At 41.5% G+C, this 21,662-nt stretch overlaps 1 protein-coding gene across 5 annotated transcripts in view; it reads right to left on the bottom strand.

The window, feature by feature from the left end:
- ZNF131 (zinc finger protein 131) overlaps positions 1 to 21,662 on the bottom strand; it is a 31,292-nt gene that overhangs the window by 1,917 nt on the left and 7,713 nt on the right. For 3 of the 5 annotated variants that reach the window (XM_040977506.1, XM_040977505.1, XM_040977507.1), the window contains exons 4-6: positions 17,019 to 17,163; positions 6,488 to 7,170; positions 626 to 756 (exon numbers count right to left, since the gene is read on the bottom strand). In XM_040977506.1, coding sequence (XP_040833440.1) covers positions 626 to 756; positions 6,488 to 7,170; positions 17,019 to 17,163 — 959 coding nt within the window. Of the gene's footprint in view, positions 1 to 625; positions 757 to 6,487; positions 7,171 to 17,018; positions 17,164 to 21,662 lie in introns of those variants that run through there. The other 2 variants (XM_040977508.1, XM_040977509.1) reach the window with 2 other exon arrangements.

Below are 21,662 nucleotides of genomic sequence, written 5' to 3'. Positions count from 1 at the left end.
TCGGCAATATTCTAGTATAAAAACCTTTTGTAATTCTCTGGATCAGCTGATTATGATGAGAAAATACATTCTGGGAAACACGTCAATATTGCCTGAAAGTATCATGAATGTTTTGGGCACACAAAATGACACTGTGCTTTCTCCTGTTAACACCAGCTTTCAAAACATTACAGTATTTGGGATAAAAATACACTAATCATAATTGCTCTGTGTTAATAACTACGGTTTCATACTATCTGTTACTTAGGAATAATTCCTTTTGAAACTGATATCATCTAAAGTTAGGTGGAAAAAAAATCCCAAAACCCATGAGAAAAGAATCAAGAAAATGTTCTTTATTCTAATTTCCACATTGAATAAATTCAAGCTATTTAATATTGTACATTAGCAACACAGAACATGGTAGAGTATCAGTTACTCTCGCGACCGCCTGCCTGCAGTGTCCTCCCAGTGCAGCGCTGTGACAATAACCTACTGAAAACGGCGACTGGGGGAAATACTCTCCTGTGGCATTGTGAAGTCAAAAACTTCTAAGCTAAGCCATCCTGACTTGACTTTCACCTCTCTCCTTTTTTTTCCTGTGCATTTTGTTTGCTTTAGGACTACAAAAAAGAATATGACATACCTGGCATTCATAAAGCTTCTTTCTTCCTTTTTTCGCCCCCACTCCAGTCTGGCACGCAGTGAGGTGACATTTGAGGGTACTGTTTCTAGCAAATCGTTCATGACAATTTGGACATTCAAAAGGCTTTTCTCCTATTAACAGGAAAAAATGAAATTAATTAAGAAAACAGTAAGAATAAAGAGGAGGAAATCACAATTTCTAATTCAGATGCTCTCACCACATCTAAAGCTCTTCTATGGTAGAAGAAACAAGATTTAGTGATTATAGTAACTATGATGAAGAAATAAAATCTGGATGAGTTCTGCACACCAGTGATATGAGCACTCAGCATAAAGGATGCAGACACCTGAGTGGAGGCAGCTCTGCAACAGGATGTCCTGGGAGAAGACCGCAGGTTCACAGTTTTGTCTGCCGGCTTGGAAGCGCAGAGTGCAGCTGCTGGATAGACAGTTACAGAAACAGCTCTGGAGCTGAACAGAGGGTGGATTGCGACATGCAATGGGGCAGGTTGGGTATTTTCAAAGGTGATGAAAACTTCTGGTGTGTCAGAAAATGTTGTGTAATACTACATCAAGATCAGAACCTAGTGAAAATATCGAGTAAAAACAGCAAACAGGTGAGCTATCAAAACAAAGAGAAATTGGCTAGAAGAAAAACAGAACCAAAAAACTACAGTAGTCGGTAGTATCAGAAGTCAGACTCCTCTGTTGATGAGAGAAAATGAGTAAGAGGTTCGTAACAGAGCAGTAAGAGGTTTGTAACAGAGCAGTTAGTATTCTGGTGAGACAGGTGTTTGGCACAGTGGTTAGGACGGCCCTTGGGACACATGGACCCCATACTAGAGTGCCTGGGTTTAGCTCCTGCCCCAATTCTGATCCTACCTCTTTGCTAAAAAATATTTCTTTCCCCTGCCCTGATTCCCTCAGAGGCAGAAGCAATGGCTCCAGTACTTGGACATCCCTCTTCCAAGCCGAGACCTATACTGAACCCCTCGCTCCTGGCTTGGGCCTGGCCCAGTCCTCATGGCTGTAGGCACTTATGGACTGAACCAGTCAATAGATCTCTACTGTCTCTAAATTATTTCAATTTTTAAGAGTTGGGGCTGGTGTGATGGTTCAAGTGGTTAGTCCTCTGACAGCAAGCACTAGCATCCCATATAGGTATGGGTTCATGTGTCCAGCTGTTCTACTTCCCATCCTGCTCCCTGCTTATATCCTGGAAAAGTAGCAGAGGATGGCCCAATGCCGGGGGACCCTGCACCCATGTGGGAGATGCAGAAGCTCCTGGTTCTTGTCTTCAATTGGCTCAGTTCCAGCTGCTGCGACCATTTGGGGGGGTTGAACCAGTGGACAGATCTTTGTCTCCTCCTCTCTGTAAATCTGTCATCCTAATAAAAATAAATAATAATAATAATAAAAAGCAGAGATCTAGAGGGGAGAAAATAGGTCTGTAAGCCATGAAACATCATTATCCATTTGCTGAGGAAATGGACAGCAGAGAGGGAAAGGGGTAGGAATGCACGTCGCGGAGGACACACTCTCCGGAGACATCTAAGAAAAAGGAAGTCTTCCTCTGGAATAAAAGAGATGTCTGCTGTTACAGGTAGGCTGGGGGTAAGAAGATGGTTATGTATCCTCTAACAGTGCTTGCAGGGGTTAAGAGTCTTGAGTACTGCAGTGAAGATCTTGTAACTAGGAAAAGTCAGACAGCAAAAGGCCAACCTAAGGTCTTATGATTAAATATTCTCAAATCGCACTGACTCTAGGATGGAGGGCTTCTTAAATCAGGTAGGGTTCCTGTGAGCAAGCAAAGGTGCTTAGAGTAAAAGAAAAGATGACTCAGGCGGCATACCGTGGAATTCAGGTAAGAACGAGAAGTCAAACACGTGTACTGACAAGGGACAAGGGGTGCCGAGTGACAGGAGGGTTGAGTGAGGTGCAGTGCAGATGTGTAGGAAGAGGAGAGGGAAGTCAGGGCAAGGCTGATGCTTGCGGGTTACAGAACCGAGATTTCTAAGGGGGAAAAAAGGCCAGAAGATCTAGTTACCTAGACTTCATGTTGATACAGAAATTAAAAAAAAAAAAGTTGATGCCACTCAATAAGATGTCTATGATTTATGGTTTTACTAATGTATACTTCTATTATCAATGAATCCTGCATATAAATTGGCATAGCCTCTTTAAAGGGCAATTTGATAATACCTGCCAAGATTTAAAATATAACATTCTTGAAACTAGCAATTCTGCTCCTAAAAAAAAAAAAAAAAGTTGAATAATATTGCAGTCTTTTGTGTTCCTAAAAGCCCATAAAAAAGACTAATTATGGCACATCGAAACACTGAATTAGGGGGCAACTATAGTAAAATGAGATGAAACAAAACCAAAAGGTAGATATTCACAAATGATTTTTATATATATATATATATATATATGAAATTTTTTAAAGATGATTCTAAGATGAGCCTGGTGTGGTAGCCTAGTGGCTTAATTCCTCCCCTTGCATCCGCAGGGATCCCATATGGCTGTCAATTCGTGTCCTGGTAGCCCTGTTTCCCTTTTAGCTCTCTGCTTGTGGTCTGGAAAAGCAGTTGAGGGGGGCCAAAGCCTTGGGACCCTGTACCCGCGTGAGACCTGGAAGAGGCAGCTCCCCCCTGCCCCTTCAGCTCAGCTCTGGCCATTGCAGCCACTTGGGAAGCGACTCAGCAGATAAGATCTTTTCTTTTGTTTCTCCTCTTTGTAAATCTGACTTTTCAATAAAAGTAAATACATCTTAAAAAAAGAAAGGACTCCTAGATAAACTAAATGGTCTCCCACTATGCCATCATTCCGGTGTGCAATGTTCTTAAAAGCCTGCATGTTCAAGTGTGTGCCTGTGGCTGCTTGGAAATGCAAGGAATGTGACTGGAAAGAAAATGACAGCAAGAGCAGTTGCTTTGCAGAGTACTCAAGTAGGAAAGAGACTCACTTTTCTTTGTAGGCCACTTGAGCTGTTTAAAAATTAGCATCGCACACTCATTAAAATCTAAAGTAGCAATAAATTGACTATTTCAGATGTAGGAATGGTTGCTTTATGTGTCACAATCTTACAAAGTAAGTATCATTATCCTTATTCATGTAGAGAAGTCTGATAGTGACTGTGAAGTGATCAGTCAAGTTGATCTTGCTGGAAAATGCCAGAACTGGAGTTCAAGATAATAACACTTGTGAAAATAACGACACGATCATGGCTTTACCTCTCACCACTCTCCCTCTTAAATCACTTTGACACTACATATTCCTAGGAGCATGCCATGAGGTCAGTCCTTCCAGCTTCCTCAGCCACATTAAATCCAGGACAGGTAGCAGCTAAACTTTCACCAATTAAGATACTACAAAATAGTACATGCTTTAAGAACATTTAAGAGGGGCTAGTGTCATGGCATGTGAGGTGAAGCCAACTGCTTGTGATACTGGAATCCCTTGTGAACATGGATTAATGCCCTGGCTGCTCTACTTCCAGTGCAGCTCTTTGCTAAGAGCAGTGAAAGTGAAAGATGGCTCAAGAACTTGGGTAACCCGGACGAAGTTCCTGGTTGTTGGCTTCTGCTCCATTTAGCTTTTGCCATTGCAGCCACCTTGGGAGTGAACCAGTGAGTGGAAGATCTCTTTCTCTCTTAAATAAACCCTTTTTGTTTTAAAGTAAGAGGACATAGGAACAAAACTATCATGTTAACAAAAAGATGTAGGGCCCACCACGGAGGCCTGGCAGCTAAAGTTCTCATCTTGAGTGCGCTGGGAACCCATATGGGCATTGGTTCTAATCCCGGCAACCCCACTTCCCATCCAGCTCCTGCCTGTGGCCTGGGAAAGCAGTCGAGGATGGTCCAAAGCCTTGGGACCCTGGCACCTGCATGGGAGACCTGGAGGAAGTTCCTGGCTCCTGATCGGCTCAGCTCTGGCCATTCCGGTCACTTGGGGAGTGAATCATCGCACAGAAGATCCTCCTCTCTGTATATCTGACTTTCCAATGAAAATAAATAGATAAATCTTAAGGAAAAAAAAAAAGACGTAAAGAAACTGAGGAGTGTACTGGTTTGAGGGCAATAAAACAGGAACAAAACTGTTTCTTTTCTTCACCTTTGTTAAGGGAAAAATGATCCAGGTTTCATTAAATAGTTTAAAACTGCTTACTTATGTTGTTAGTGAATTCAGTAAGTTGTTAATCACAATTCCAACTACCTTGTCACTAGCTGATACAGTAACAAGTAATAAAAGGTCAATTTGTTGTCTGTACTAAACTGTTCCTTTAATGGCCAGACACACTGCATAATTTGTAACAATTAAACTTTGATTTCTCTCTCATAATTTTGAAGGGAAGGAAAGAAGAGAACATAGTGTACTGCAGCCTTGTATTTTTTGTCCACTCTCAAATAAACACAGGATCTGAACAACTTCCACAGTGATCCATGTTACTCTGTTTTCAAACAAGTGAAAGTTACCTGCCATGTTTACTGCCTCTGGTTTACTGATTCTCCTGCAAAATTAACCCAGACTGCTAAAATATGTATTTGTTTCAGAAGTACCAAAAAAAAAAAAAAAAAATCAACCTTAGTGTTTCCAAATATAAAATAGGTTTGACACCAGCAAGTATGCTTTGGAAAAGATTTCATGTTAGTTACCCAAACTAACTCCTTAAGCCCTTTAGCTCTATACTGAATTTGCAGTTTGACAAGTCTGACAGCACTCTGCAGTAACTGCTTTACTCTCGTTACCGCAGGTTAGGATGACCATCCAGAGTGTCAAGGCATTGGTGGGAACTACTGTGTCTGGCCAGAGACCGAGCCCAGAATGCTTCGGGGTGAGAGAGAACTGAACAGGGCAAGGTAGGCAGGAGGAGGTGCAGAACTCTGAGGGGCAGGGGTCCAGAGGTGGGTTTCCTGAAACATCTCTCACATGCAATGGCTCCTTGCTGAAGAACACTATAAACACCGAACCCTCTTCCTCCCACCAAGACTGACACATTTGCCATTGAAGAGGTGAAGGGAGATAATCATGCATTTTGCCAATATGGCTACTGGACCAGAATGGTTAATCTAATCTGATAGTTCTCTTCCTAAAAACAGTCTAAAATGACCCAGAGTTTAGATGCATGCCAAAAAGTGTAAGTATGTCAGACTCCAAGTACAACTTACTTACGTAACGTTAAGAAATATGAACTATGGGCCTGACACGATAGCCTAGTGGCTAAATCCTCGTTCTGCATCCACTGGGATCCTGTATGGGTTCTGGTTTGTATCCCAGCTGTGCCACTTCCCATCCAGCTCCCTACAAATGCCCTAGGAAAGCAGTAGAGAATGGCTCAAGACCTTGGGACCCTGCACCTGCATGGGAGACCCAGAAGATGCTCTTTTCTCTGGACTGGCTCAGCTCCAGCCACTCTAGTCACTTGGGGAGTGAACCAGCGGATGGAAAATTTTTCTCTCTGTATCTCCCTCTCTTTGTATATCTGCCTTTCCAATAAAAATAAAATTTTTAATATATATATATAATTATATATATATATATACACACAGACACACCCCAAACAGTAGAGCCTCAAGTATAATTAGGATTTAAAAACTCATGATCATTTCTAAATCAAACTATTTAATGTATTCATAAAAACTGGCAAAGCATTAAGAGTGGTAATTGCTTTTGAGGCTGATGCTGTTTTGCACTTAAAGAATCATTATTTCAACAAGATATTACTGGGAAAAAAAACCCACAGAGAATACTTAGACTACACATCAGAAAATAGAAAGTGGTTTTGTAGTCTTTTTAAGAAAAAGGATTTGTGAGGAGAATGTGGAAAAGTCAGAGTTTTAGCCAAGTATTTGCTCATTACCTGTATGTTTTCGAAGATGCTCTTTAAAATGTCCAAAGTGGTCAAACTGTTTCTCACAGTACTGACATATGTGAATCTTTTTCCCAGTCCTTTGCTTCTTACTGACCCCACCTTCTTCAAGGTGGTAACAATTTAGATGCTGTTTCCACGCGCTCTCCCGAAGATACCTTTTATTGCATATTTCACACTTGAAACTCTCAGTGGAGTGTGATTTCATGTGTTCCTTAAAATGGTAAAACAATTTAAATGAACGGTTACATTTCTCACAATGGAACAAGTCCTTCACATGTGACAGCTGAAGTTCCACAATTTCAATACCTTCTACCTGTTTGCTTATGGGGTCAGAGGCACAGCCATCTTCTTTCAGCTGCCCTTTCCTATCACCTTGGCGGTACTTGCTGGTAATGTCTGCCAACAGTGCTAGAGCGGAGTCATCAGAGGAAGCTGTGTTCTGGATGTACTTGATGGACTGCTTGGCCGTAGCCACCTCCTCCAGTGTTTCGATGCCTTCATCTTCCACCTCGATAGTACCCTCGGCAATCTCCACCTCAATTTCCACAGGTTCTGATTCTGCAGATGGCAATGACTCAGTGATAACATTTGAAGTTTCTGCAATCTTCCTTTTTTTGGCCTCACTTTTTCCTGTGGTATTCTCCTCTAATGGAGCTGAATTTTCTTTGTTTCTGAAACACATAATGTGTGTATTTTAAAAACCTGTAGGATAAAAATCCTAAAAGGCTTTTCTGAAGAAACTGACAGGCCAATAAAATTGAGAGGAAAGAGCAGAAAAAGTTGGGCAGCTTATACTATCTGATTCTAAGACTTATTGTAAAGCTATAAAAATTAAGGTGATGACATTGGGCAAAATATAAATACAGCACAATAAAGTAAGCAGATTCACACTTGTACATTGAACTTATTTCCATAAAATAAGTTCAAGGCAGAAAACAATTCAAGGCAGAAAGATATTGTTTAACAATGGTCCTGGCACTGGTATGTATATAAAATAACCCTTACAAATTATACACAAAAACGTAGACCAGATTTAAATCTAAGAACTATTAAAGAAGAATACTGATGGCAGTGGTTATTGAAAACTTTCCTGAAACAGGTTACAAAAAGCAGAGACTTGCAATGGCTAGCGACAACAGGAATACACGTGCCTTGAGACACACAATTTGTGTTACTCTAAGGAACAATGACAGCTTTTAGGAACCCAAATTACCTAGTAACAAAGCAAAGCCAAGGATGCAGCCGCAGGAGGATGGCACACATCCACGGGCTGGCACTGAATAGTGGCCTGCTTCCCATCCAGTCTGCTTTAGGAGAGGGAGGGACTTCCCTGACAACGTGGTGGGCAACTGGCTGGACAACTAGCACTGAACTCCATTAGGGGGAGAGGCAGTGCTCTGCTTCTCACTGCTAACAATCACATATACTTAACCACGGTGTGAAAGCAGGGAAACTCACAATTTTTATGGACAGAAACTGGTTGAGTTATAAGAATCTGGCTGGACCTCACACAGGATGAGTAACAACTAACTGGGCTACCTATCCGCAGCCCATCATGCCCATTTTTAAACTATATGTGTGTGACAGTTAAAGGTCTTTAAATCGTCCACCTGCTGCTTCGCTCCCTAGATGGCCACAAAGATTTGGGCTAAATTAGGCAGAGGGCAGGAGACAGAAGCGCCTTCCTAGTCTCCCACGTACTTGGGCCATTTTGTGTGGCTTTCCCAGGTGCAATAGCGGAGAGGCGGGTCAGAAGTAGAGCAGCCCAAACTCGCTATGCTGCTGGTGCTCCGATTGGTGCTCCGATAATGGGACACTGGCCTTAACTGAGGTACAGCCCAAGGTTTTTTTTTTTTTTTTTTAATTTAATATGGAATCTGGCTACTACAAGGATGTTTGATCTTCCTACGGAAATACCTTGGTACAAAATTCCTATGGGAAACCCTAGATGGGCATTAAGAAAGCCATTCCTGTCCAACTGTGTTTACAATGAAGATAAACAGGAGTCACTGGGGAATGAAAAAATGATTCAAAGTAATACAAAATTCTGTAGCTGCAGGCCTGTTGAGACCACTCCCACTCTAACTTTTCTTTTAAAAAAAAATCTTGTTGCCCTTTGGATGGGCTGATGCAGTAGCATAGTATGCTAAGCCTCTGCTTGTGGTGCTAGCATACTATGTGGAAATAGGGTCAAGCCGTGGCTGCTCCGCTTCTGATCCAACTTCCTGGTTACAGCCAGGGAAAGCAACAGAAGATGGCCTGAGACTTCAGGCCTCTGCACTCAACGTGGGAGACCTGGAAGAAGCTCCTGGCTTCAGATCAACCCCGCAGATGGAAGAGCTAAATAAATCTTAAAAGCAAACACCACAGCCTGACATCTGTACTGCCTGAAACAGAAGTAAATGTGCCCTGCTTATTGCCAGCCCTTTCTCCTTCCAGAGCTGCTCCTCCATCCCCTTTCCTTCTACCTTGACTTGATCTACATCAAGGCGAAAGCACGAGCAGGGATGGAGCCAAAGTGTCCCTGGCTCTCAAGGGGGCTAAAGGGGGAACACATGCCCTGCAAATATGCTTTGGTAAACTCAGAAACAGAGGACTGACACTTCTACTGCTCTGGCAAACTGAGTTATACTACCCACCATCCTATCTAGTCCTGTGGGGAAAGGAAATGATTAGTTGTGGTAGGGCTCTAGAAACAGATGCCTCACAGACACCTGGGAGGTTTTTTAGCTTGATTTTTCATTTGTGGATGAATAAAATATCCAACAAGTGTCACTTTTCTGATGGAAGTGGTATTTTAGAAATCTCTGGGCTATCCCACTTTTGGGAACATACCCAAAGGAAATGAAATTTGCATGTAGGAAAGAGATCTATAATCCAACATTTATAGCAGCACGATCTACAGTTGCAAAGACATGGAAACAACTCAGATGCCCGTTGAAAAGAAATGGATAAAGAATCTCTGGTGTATGTATGGAATGCTACTCAGCCATTAAGAAAAATGAAAACTATAATTTGTAACAAAAAATGGTCTGAAATAGAGACCATTATGCTCACTGAAATAAGCCAATCCCAAAAGGACAAATACCATGTCCTCTCTGTTATAAGGCAATCTTTATGCAAAATACAAGGTAAACAGAAATAGGCAAAACATGTATATACATGTATTCTGTATAATGAAGACTAGCATGCCAAGAAGTGAAGACACGTTGCAGTGTGCATCTCTACTAGTAAATAAAAGGACTCCCAATGAAGCTGTTAAATATATATTGACTACTGACAATAGGACGCTGAACTGTCTACCACTGTCTGTGTGTACAGTGTCATGATACACTTAAGTAACAGAACAATGGATTTCTGTTAGTGAAGGACTATACCAGTGTAATGTTAAGAGAAAACTGTGTATGGGGGGGAAGGAATAGGAAGTGTAAGAAGGGAAATCCCTCAGCCTATGCAACTTTATCATGAAAAATAAAAATTAATAGCAACAACAAAAATCTCTGATTTGTGGCTGGCATCATGGTGTAGTAGGCTAAGCCTGAGCCTGCAGTGCTGTCATCCCATATGGATGCTGATTCATGTCCCATCTGAGTCCCAGCTGCTCCACTTCCCATCCAGCTTTCTGGGACTCCAGTAACCTCATGAGACCCGGAAGCTCCTGGCTTCAGGATATGAACAGGTCCAGCTCTGACCATTGGGCAAGTGAACAAGTAGATGGAAGAGTATGTCTGACCATATTCCTGAAACTCTGCTTTCAAAATAAAAATAAATTTGGAAAATCAAGATGGCAGAATAGGGTAAGGACACAATTAAACAGACAAAAACATTAGCCAGTGTGAAGCAGAGAGAGCACATTCCAGGAAATAGGAGAGGACAGAAAGGCAGCAGAGGGTACCTGGAGACTGACAGACATGGGAAAGCAGTGGACACAATGGTGTGGATTTTAGTGATCGATGCCCCAGCAGCATTAAACGAGTGGTGATCTGAATTACACTGGCAACTGAAACTCCACCTTCCACAAGGTGGGAACAGATTTTTCACTGGGAGCTCAGGAGGCAAATCCGGACAAAGAACTGCCTGTCCTGCTGGTCTGTTTAATTTGACCAGGACACGAACAAGTGACAGCTCTTTAACGGCTGTCAAAGCAAAACTACCACATCATTTGGCCTTCGATTCTATCAGCTCCTGGCTCCGGGCTTCGGTTCGGTGCAGCATCGGCCGTTGCGCTCACTTGGGGAGTGAATCATCGGATGGAAGATCTTCCTCTCTCTTTTTCTCTGTATATCTGACTTTGCAGTAAAAATAAATATATTTTTTTAAAGTCCCATTTATTTCTCTATGAACTTACAGTTCCAGTAAGATGAATGTCAGTCAGGTCTGCAGCTTATCAAGAAAGATTCCTTTTCTAAAGTTCAGGGTTCCTTGACTATGACACAAATCACTGTAAGTATAACATAGCTGGCCACTGGGTCATACCTGAGACTGGGGAGAGGAAGAAACTGGGCATAAACATGGAACTCATGCTGTTTCCTGGGCTGTAAATCAAGGATTGGGAACTATTTTTTTCTGCCAAGGCCATTTGGATATTTATAAAATTATTTGCAGGCAATAAAAATTACCATTTAAAACTATCCTGTCACAGGTTTGAGTCTGTCTTGCACTTGCGTTGTAGGGGGACCAGACTAAATGACTTCACAGGCTTTTTATGACACACATGCAAACCAGATATTCCAGAGTCCTGCCATGAATAACTGAGTCCTTTCTGACCCAGTAGTGCCTTTTGGTAGCATTCATGACAATCTGGGACTGGCATGATGACTCAATTGGCTACTTCTCTACCCGCAAGTGTTGGTATTCCGTATGGGCTCTGGTTCATGAACTGGTTGCTCCACTTCCCAATCAGCTACCTGCTTGTGGCCTCCGAATGCAGCAGCAAATGACCCAAAGCCTTGGGACCCTGAGCCCACTTGCAAGACCTAGAAGAAACTCCTGGTTTCAGATTGGCTCAGCTCCGGCCATTATGGCCATCTGCAAAATGAATCAGCAGACGGAAGATCTTTCTGTCCCTCCTCCTCTCTGGAATCGGACTTTTCAGTAAAAAATAAATATATCTTAAAAACAAAAACCTAACCTCCTAGCTTGCAGCAAGACAAAATCTCAATATACTTCATATTCTTGATGATTAAAATGGCAAAAGATATGGATACCTTGCCAAAGAAAATAAACAGATGGTAAAAAGCTGATGAAAAGATGCTCAACACTATTAGTCATAGAGAAATGTAGATTTAAGCCCCTGCACACCCACCAGAATAACTTAAAATGAAAAGGCATATCAAGTATCAGCCACGACTGGAGAACCTGAACACTCACACACACAAGGGATTCAAATGTAACTGGCAGTCATTTTAGAGAATAATTTGGCATCTCCTTAAAAAAAATTATTTATCGGGGCCCGGCAGCGTGGCCTAGCAGCTAAAGTCCTTGCCTTGAATGTGTTGGGATTAATCCTGGCAGCCCTGCTTCCCATCCAGCTCCCTGCTTGTTGCCTGGGAAAGCAGTGAGGACAGCCCAAAGCCTTAGGACCCTGCACCCACATGGGAGATCTGGAAGAGGCTGTGGGCTCCTGGCTTCAGATTAGCTCAGCTCTGGCCACTGATGTCACTTGGGGAGTGAATCACTGGATCTTCCTCTCCGTTTCTCCTCCTCTACTTATAGGCCTTTCCAAGAAATAAAAAAATAAATCTTAAAAAAAAAAAATCCTTGATGGTGAATACATCATATAAACGAACAGTCCTTATAGGTGGGAATATAAACAATAGAAACACTTTTAAAGAACAGCCAAACTATTTTCCAACAACTCAGCTTATACCAAACCACCTTACAATCAGCTATATCCCAACTCTAGATGTTTAATAGGAGGAATGAAAGAACATGTCCATTCAATTCCTGGTGGGTAGCAAAAACAGTTATTTCAACAGTCAAGAACTTAAAAATCCATCACAAGATACACAACTTGTGGGATAGACACACTATGCACTCCTACTCAGCAATGAAAAGGAACACACACCCTACCAGCACATGGACAAATCTGTAAAACACAACACTGAGCAAATAAAGTCAAACACAAAAGATTGTTATTGTAGGAGTCCATGTAGATGATTTTCCAAACAAGACAAAACTACAGAGATACAAATCAGATCTGGACTGATAATCAGGATAAACTAAAATGTCGTGAGAAAATCTTTGAGGTAGAAATGTTCCCTCTCTTATCATGATTGTGGTAGTGGTTACAACACTGTATACATGATGAAAATTCAAACGCTGTACTAGAATGAATGAATGGTATTTTATGTAAATTACATGAACAGGGTACGGAGGAAAAATTCGTATGGCAACTGTTACTCGCTAACAAGTAACAGGAGATGTCTGTTACAGTTCTAAATACGCAAAGGTGCAATGCCAGCAAAGCCAGTAAGGCCCCCGTGTTTACTTCATTGTCACTCAAGAAATTTTGTCTATACTTCAAATATAATTCTTACTGCATATGTGAGAGCACCTCCTGCATTTTCTGCATCTGCAAGATTTACACAATAATCTCAACAGAGCTGGCTTAAGCAGTCAATTTGATGACAACTAAGTTAATTTGTATTCCTAAATTGTTTACCCTGTGAAGTCGTATGTCGTGCTATGGAACTGTAAAGCCCCCATTACTGCCTTTGCAGTTGCTCCTGTGATGACATATATTTTCTCCATAAACATGAAACAATGCCTTATTTTGGAAAGCTCCAATTCCCATTCCCTAACATTTTGCTTTAACATCAGTTCACTGGGTAATCATGTGAAAGACATTTTAAGTGACCAACTCAATTTGTCTGGTATCAGTAATACAAAGAACCTTACATATAACGACTTAAATGAAACCAAACCATGATTACTGCTTAGGCTCTCATGGAATAAGGTATACTTATTTATAGGCCCGGTAGGATACCCTAGCGGCTAAAGTCCATGTCTTGCATACGCAGGGATCCCAAATGGGTGCCAGTTCTAATCCTGGCGGCCCCGCTTCCCATCCAGCTCCCTGCTAGTGGCCTGAAGTAGCTGGGGATGGCTCAGCTCCGGCCACTGCAACTGCTTGGGTAGTCAATCACCAGATGGAAGATCTTCCTGTCTCTCTTCCTCTCTGTATATCTAACTTTCCAATAAAAAATGAACTAAATCTTAAAATATGTGTGTGTGTATATATATATACATAATAAAACATACTTATTTGCAAAGTGGTGAAATAACACACACAAAGGTGTGGTTCCTGTTATTTTGAAGTGTTTAAAGTGTTAAGGTAAAATATAAACCACTTCTTAACCAGTCTTCTTTACTTGTTTTAGTTATGGCTATGACCTGGTAAATCCAGATATACAGGACTAATTCTCAAACAGGAGTAACTCAAGAACAAAAGTGCAACTACCAGCCTTCTACAATTTTCAGAGTGCAATAATGCAGCTTATCTTTAGAACTGGTGCAAGACAAGAGATTTAAAGGCTTGTAAAGGAGGAAAGCAGAGAAATCTGGCAATTCATTGTTCCAAGACTCCGTTTGAGTGGTAGCATTTCAAACCCATTCAAATGATATCTCAAGATGAAAAACAGGTAATCTTTGGCTCAAAGAGGTTAGTCAACTGGAAAACTGCGGTAACAAATAAACTGGCCTTAACAAAGAAAATAAGTTATAAAACGAAAATACAATTTCAGAAGTATGTAAGTCAATCTGTGTGGAACAGTCATTCGGAGAGCTTCAGAAAGCAGATGGCTGGCTCTCCAGCCGTGAACAGAAGATGAGTGGGACTATGCCAATACACAGGCAGGAAGTCATCCCAAGCTAAGAACAGAGTGCATGCACTTCAGCATCATCTAATGGTACAGGCACTGCTGTGAGGGCGTCACACATACTAAAAGACACACCCAAAACAAGAAAAAAAATATTTGGAGATTTAATTTGACAAAATTTCTTAAATATCCCAGCCGCAAGGTTTTATTCTTAAAAACAAACAAAAAGCACCAAGAGTGAACGTTCATCATTGCAGTTACTGAAATGGCATTACCAGTTGGGGCTGCAAAGCTGATCAAAAACATGAAGGAAAAATCTGGGAATATGCCTGTGATGCACTTTGAAAAAAATACAGATTCTAGAAAACCTAGAAGGAAATAAACACACTCAATGCTGTGTGAATGCCCAGGTCTCCAATGCCAGTGCAGGTCCCAAGGCTTTGGGTCGTCCTCTACTGCTTTCCAAGGCCACAAGCAGGGCGCTGGACGGGAAGTAGAGCATCTAAGACATGAACCGGTGCCCCTGGGATCCTGGGCGTGCAAGGTGAGGACCTTAGCCACTAGGATACTGCGCTGGGCCCAAGACCCTACTCTTCAACAACAAAAAATCTGCTAATGGGAACAGGCATTTTACTTAGTGGTTAAGATACCATATTCTATATGAGAATGGCTGGGGGCAAGTTTCAGCTCTGACTCTCTAGCAACCAACAGCAGCGATGCCTCAAGTAACTGGGTTCTTGCTGCCCACATGGAAAATCTGCACTGGGTTCTCTGGATCTTAGATTTGTCCTTGTCGCAGTCCCAGCCACAGACATTATTTGCATTTGGAGAGTGAGGCAGGCAAAGTAGCTCTATTTCTGAATCTCAAATTAAAAATAAATGTCTATATAAAAAAATATTCAAAGGTTCTAAATAGGCCAAAAAAAGCAACAACACCCAGTTATTACCTCTCTAATGATTATACATGTGAACTCAATCAAACGCCTCCGAAATCGAACCCAGGCCACTATGTTATGCTTCACAGTTCCGTTGCTAAGAACCTCCCTACAGTGAGATAAACTATCATGAGCAGAAAAAGAGCCCAGCAACATTTTCCAGCAGAGTCTCACTCAAGATTTAATCCTATTTACATGCAACCCCTAAGTCTAGCTCCATTCTGACAAGGGAAAGCTTAATCAGGTACATGTGCTCAACATGCACCTCTATTTTCTCCATGTTCAAATACTCTCCAGAGTCCTGATTTTGACAAGGAAGCACCTACCCATTCACAATGTGCCCTGAACACCTGCTGGGTGCCAGGTGCTGGACATCGAAGAATATATGACAACAACCAAGCTCTTGTCAGAAAAGTTAAAATCTGAATTATCAAACTAGTTAAAAGAAATGGTATCTATAGATAGTTACAATTAATTATTTTTTTTCCTCTTCCAATGAAAGTATGCCAGTGAGTTGTACTAGTTCACTTGTCATTTTACCAAACTGTACGTTATTTCAATGACTTATATTGTAGGCCACTACTAAAAAAAAATGCCAGTACCAGTAGATAAAAGCAGTAGTTGAGAGTACTATGTGTTAGACACTGGGTTATACACTATTTCTCAAAAATATTCCCAGGCAGAAAGTAGCCACTATCCACCTTTATGAACAAGGACAAGGCTGACAGGAGGCTGAACGTCATCACAGGTGTACAGCGGTGAAGTTCAGATGTGAACCCAGAGACAATGAGTCCAAACCTGTTCTTGGTCACTGTATTACAGTCACTATTCATTAAGTGAGAATGGTTAGCTTTGTCCATTATACACTTTAATGTCTTCCTAACACTTCCTAGGATAAAGTCTTCCTAACACTTCCTAGGATAAAGTCTAACGGAAATGTTTCCTTAGCAATTGATCTGTTACCCATCTTACAACAACAAATTTTGTAATGAAATAATTTTCATTTCCTCTGTACAAGGTGCTTCAGAACTCAGCTAGACAGAGTCCAGCTAGCATTCTATCATCTCTGAGATGACTGAGTATCCTTTATCTGGCCTATTTCATTTCACCAATTTTCTTATTTTTAAACAATGCCATGTTAATCTTTGTAAGCCTAATCCTTTGTAGAATAAAATTTGGTACAGATAATCAGCAACTTGAATCCAACAAAAATAGTTTACGCGAGACTTGGAGGTCCTCTTAAATAGCTTTATAAACTAACAAAATGCTTCTTTAATCTTAACATAGTTTTTACATAGGATAAGAAATAAAAAGTGAAAAAACAGCAAGTATCCTCAAAGATTTTTATAGATCTTTGGTTTTCAGATCAGTTCTCTGCGACATGACACAAACTGTAAACTCTTGACTAGTAGGATGAGAATGACCATTTGGCCCTCACTAAAGAAATAAATAGGGCTGAGGGTTGCGGCACAGCACAGTAAGTCACCACTTATAAAGAATTCTGGCTCCCGTACTGGCCACTCTACCAATCCAATCTCTTGTTAATGTGCCTGGAAGACAGTGGATTTATGGCCAGGTACCTGGATCTCTGCCACTGCAGAGAAAAAATCCACGTGGAATTCCAAGCCCCTGGCTCTGGTGTGACCCAGGCCTGGCCGGCATGTACATTAGGGAGTGAACCAGCACATGAAAGGTCTTCTGTCTCTCCCCCATCACTCTGCCTTTCAGACAAGGAAGTAACTCTTAAAAGAAAAAAGTAATTACCTGACTTCAAGGGCTTTGATAGCTTCTAGCATCTGTAGAAACTCTGCTGCTTTCCATACATCATTGGCTTCCTCCTCTCCTTGTATCATTAATTTTGCTGTATAAGTGAACTCAATTAAATGACGAAAGGCCATTTTACTAACACCTGTAAAGAAGATATACTTTAGCATGCATTCGTAGTAATTTAATGCCTATAATATTTAGTTTAAAAAAAAAATCCAGTGCTGGGTACTTGATCAGTATGCGTCATTTTGAAAATTATTTCCAAATTCATTAACTGTACAATACAGTAACCAAATTCCAGCATGACCTGCCGAAGTACTTTAAAAACAAATCTGAGATCTTCTGAATTAAGTGTATATTATTGCTGATTGTGGGTACACTGTGCCTGGTGACTAATAACTGCCTATTTCTCTTACACCTGACTCTGCTAGGCCTTATTCTATCCCATGATTTTATAAGCATTATTTATATTGTAGTGGGAATATATAATATTAAATTTTCTGGCTTTTTCCACTTAGAAGACTATCTTCAAATTTCATTTTGTAGCCAGGGCTAGACAGTTGAGCAATTATGCTGACTTCCAAATTTTCTAATTTGACATAGTACCACCACTTTGTCTATTTTTTGCTGCCTGAACTTTTGATGTTCTACCTAAGAAATGACAACTTATGTCTAAGGTCTTTCCCCAAGCCACAAGCAGGGAGCCGGATGGGAAGCGGGGCTGCCGAGATTAGAACTGGTGTCCATATGGGATTTCAGCATGATAAGGCAAGGTCTTTAGCCACTAGGCTACCGTGCTGGACCCGAGAGACATCTTTCATCTACTGGTTCATTCCCTCAAATGCTCAAAACAGTCAAAAGGTAGGCCAGGCTGAACTCAGGAACAAAAACTCAATCCTCATCCTGGATGAGCGGCACAGACCCAAGTACTGCTGCCTCCCACTAGCAGAAGCTCCATCAGAAGTGGAACTTGAACCAGGCATCCTGGTAGGCAGGCATCCCAAGTGGCATCTTTAATCAGAAGTACTGACCCATAGTTACGTGTGTGTGTGTGTATGTGTGAGAGAGACACAGACCTTTAAAGTCTTCCTTCTGATTCAGGGTAATGCTGCGGTCAAATGAACTCTGAAGTGCTCACATTTCAGGGGAAGAATTAAAAAGTGTGTAAATTTTTGAATTGTTTGGCTGTTGGCTGAATTCACTTGTGATGCCACTTGATCCCAGGCTTTTCTTTGCAAGGTTTCCAATAACTGCTTCAATTCAACAGTAGTTAGCGCCTGCTGAGACTTTGTTTCTTCATGTTTTAAAAATGAAACAATTTACTTTTCCCTGCTTTCTGCTTTGTATGTGTTGATACTTCTAATTCACAGACAGATGTAAGCTACCTGTGGGAAGTGATTAGTGCCTCCTACAAGGCAGGCACAATCCTATGATTTCAACTGTTTTATAAAGCTTGTATAAAATTTAATTTCAAATTGATTCTTTCTGCATGTAACACTATTTTTACATACTTCAGACCAGGCAATGAGCTCAAAATGCCTGAAGTCAATTGGAATATTAAGACAACTCAAATTCCAACATAATGCAATCAAATTGCATGCTACTAAATATGGCAGAAATGACCCTGTTGCTGTCTTTGGATGTTATTCTGTTTTATATGACAGCAGCTTGAGGGAAAACAATTGGATTTTGCTGTGTTTTAATAGTTCTAACCAGAAATTAAAATTAAAGAGTGCAACAGGGCCAGCACTGCAATATGGTGAGCCAGGTTTCAGCCTGCAGCACCAACATCCCATACAGGTGCCAATCTGAGTCCCTGCTGCTCCATATTCAATCCAGCTCCCTGCTAATGTGCCTGGGTAAACGGCAGAAGGCCCAAATGCTTGGACCTTTGTGCCCATGTGGGAAACTTTGAGGAAACTCCTCACTTCAGACTTGCCCAATTCCCAACAGGCTCACCTTTGGCCACTGCGGCCACCTGGGGAGTAAACCAGCAAATGAAGACCTGTTTTTCCCTCTCAAACTCTTTCCAATAAGTCTTACAAGGCAAAAACAAACAAGTAAAACTATGCATAAATATTTCCTAAACAATTTGATTTAATCATACATGCATGTACAATGCTAATTACATAAAAGGTATGGCTTTAAATATTTTTCATGTATTAACTCAATCCACAGGACAAGTATGTAAGAAAATTATAAAGTGACAGAAGTAGGGTCATATTCAGAAGAGCTTCCTTCTAAGTCTGTGATAAATCAAGCTTTGAAGCAGGATGACAATGATGAAGATTTTACCTTCTCCCTTCCTGCCAGGAAAATGAATATTCAGTCTCACTGACCACAGATCAATGATCTCCTAGCCTAACTGCAAAGTCCCCATGATTTTTTTTTTGGATACACACAGCCCCTTTCAGATTATCCTCAGAGGCCAGGATGAATGAAATACTGCTTATTCTATCAATCTACACTTGGAATTTTATTAAGGTTTCTACTGGAACTGCTTTGCTAAACTCTTGCAGACAGGACTCATGTTACTTTACCCATAAACCTGTAAGACTGCCAGGGATCTCGAGTGCATTTAGAATGCACTGGGGCCAGCCTTGTGGCACTGGGGCTAAGGCCACCTGTGACACAGGTATCCCATGTAGGTGCTGATCTTAATCTGTGCTGCTACACTTCTGAGCCAGCTCCCTGCTAAATGCACCTAGGAAAGCAGCAACAGATCGCCCAAGTACTTGGGCCCATGAACTCATGCTGGAAGACCTGGAAGAAGCTCCTGGTGTGGTAGTGAACCAGCGGATGGAAGGTCACTTCCTCTCCCTCTTCCACACTGTTTTTGAAATTAAAAAACAAAACAAAACAAAAGGTTTATTTAACTGCCTAATTCCTTTGCTTTATTGGACAAATCCAAAATGCCTACTGGCAGTCTTCAAGACCTCTTATTTGGATAAAATGGCAAACGCCAGATAATGTGTTCATCATGTGCCAGGACTGTGATGTAACTTAAAGAATTACTGTATTGGTCCCTTAAATACTGAATTACAGATTATTTTTCTTACTTAACAACCAGTACTATTAACACTCAGAAAAACAAAGTCTGGTTGCAGCCAGGATAAGGTTTTCAGAAAAAAATAGTTTTACCTTTCAGCAAGGTTTCCATCCACTGGTTCATTTCCCAAATGCCTACAGCACTTTGGGCTCAATCCCTGTGAAGCCAGAAGCTAGGAACTCAATCCAGGGCGCTCACACCAACAGCAGGAACCCAATTACCTGAGATGTTGTCCCCGAGGTGTTCATGAGCAGGAAGCTGGCAACTGCAGCAGAGCAAGGACTCAACCCCACGTACTCAACAGGGATGTGAGTGTCCCAATCTGCAGATGAATTACTAGGCCAAACACCCGTCCTGTAAATTTCTTTGAAAGGCGTAGCAGGCAGTCAATGCTGTGTTAAGGTAAAGCTGCCGACAGGCCCATGGGTGCTTGTTCAACTTCCAGCTGTTCCCCTTCTGATCCAGCAACCTGCTCATGGCCTTGAAAAACACAGTGGAAGATGACCCAAGTGTTTGGGAGCCTGATGGGAATCTGCAGGTGAAATTCCTGGCTCCTGGTTTTAGCCTGGCCCAGCCAGCTCCCTGCTGTTGTGGCCATCTGGGGAGTAAACCAGTGCATGGAAGATCTCTGTCTCTCCCTCTCTTTGTAACTTTAACTTTAAAACGAGTGAGCAAATCTTAAAAGCAAACAAAAATAGTTTTTTTTAAAAGTTTACTACTTCTAGTCATCCATCTGTATGCTTGTCACTTGTCACTCATGCTTTTTAATCTATTTATGTGAACAGACTTAGTCAGAGATGACAACACCCAATGTTTAGTACCGAATTTCACATTGCCTATATTTTTTATACTTAACAGGTCTTTTGCTCACTTCACAGCAGGGACAGTCATACACTCATTTCTGCCCCAGCAGTCCCTCCAGCCTTTCACTGCTGCTGCTGCTCAAGGTCCTTCATCACTTCACCTGCCACTGTGTGGAGATCTAAAACTTACTCCAGCAGTAATGCAGGTGACTTTCTCCAATCTGCTCTCACTCTTGTATTACCCATCTCACTTCCTCTCCCTTGTCACCACACTGCACCAATGACAGATCGTTTCGACTCTGGCACTCTATTGCCACTCAGGCATATATACTGTATTTATATTACCCATAGCTTCTCAAATCTCTTATAACCAAAAGTTAGAAATCTGGCAGTAAAATTGACTGGAACTATGTTATTCATCTCATTCAGAATAAATACAAACATGCTATACTGCGCCTGGTGTGGTAATACTGTAAGGTAATATGGTGCTGGCATCCCATATGGGCGCCTGATTGAAGCCCAGCTGCTCCACTTTAGATCAAACATTCTTTCTAATGGCCCAAGGCCCCCACACCCACATGGAAGATTCGGAAGAAGCTCTCGATTCCCAGCTTCCGATAGGCGGAGCTCTGGATGCTGTGGCCATTTGGGGGAGTGAACGAGCAGAAGGAATATGCTTGTGTTTCTCTCTCTGTTGTTCTCTCAAGTACAGATAAATAAATCTGAAGCACACACACACACACTGAAGTATTACTGGAAGTACATGGAAAAATTTTGAAACCCGGGAAA

The sequence above is a fragment of the Ochotona curzoniae genome, unplaced genomic scaffold (genome assembly GCF_017591425.1).
Source record: "Ochotona curzoniae isolate NIBS_2020 unplaced genomic scaffold, NIBS_Ocur_1.0 contig_2754, whole genome shotgun sequence".
Taxonomy (NCBI): domain Eukaryota; kingdom Metazoa; phylum Chordata; class Mammalia; order Lagomorpha; family Ochotonidae; genus Ochotona; species Ochotona curzoniae.
The sequence above is the reverse complement of the archived record's forward strand: the minus strand, read 5'-3'. Positions and strand labels throughout refer to the sequence as shown.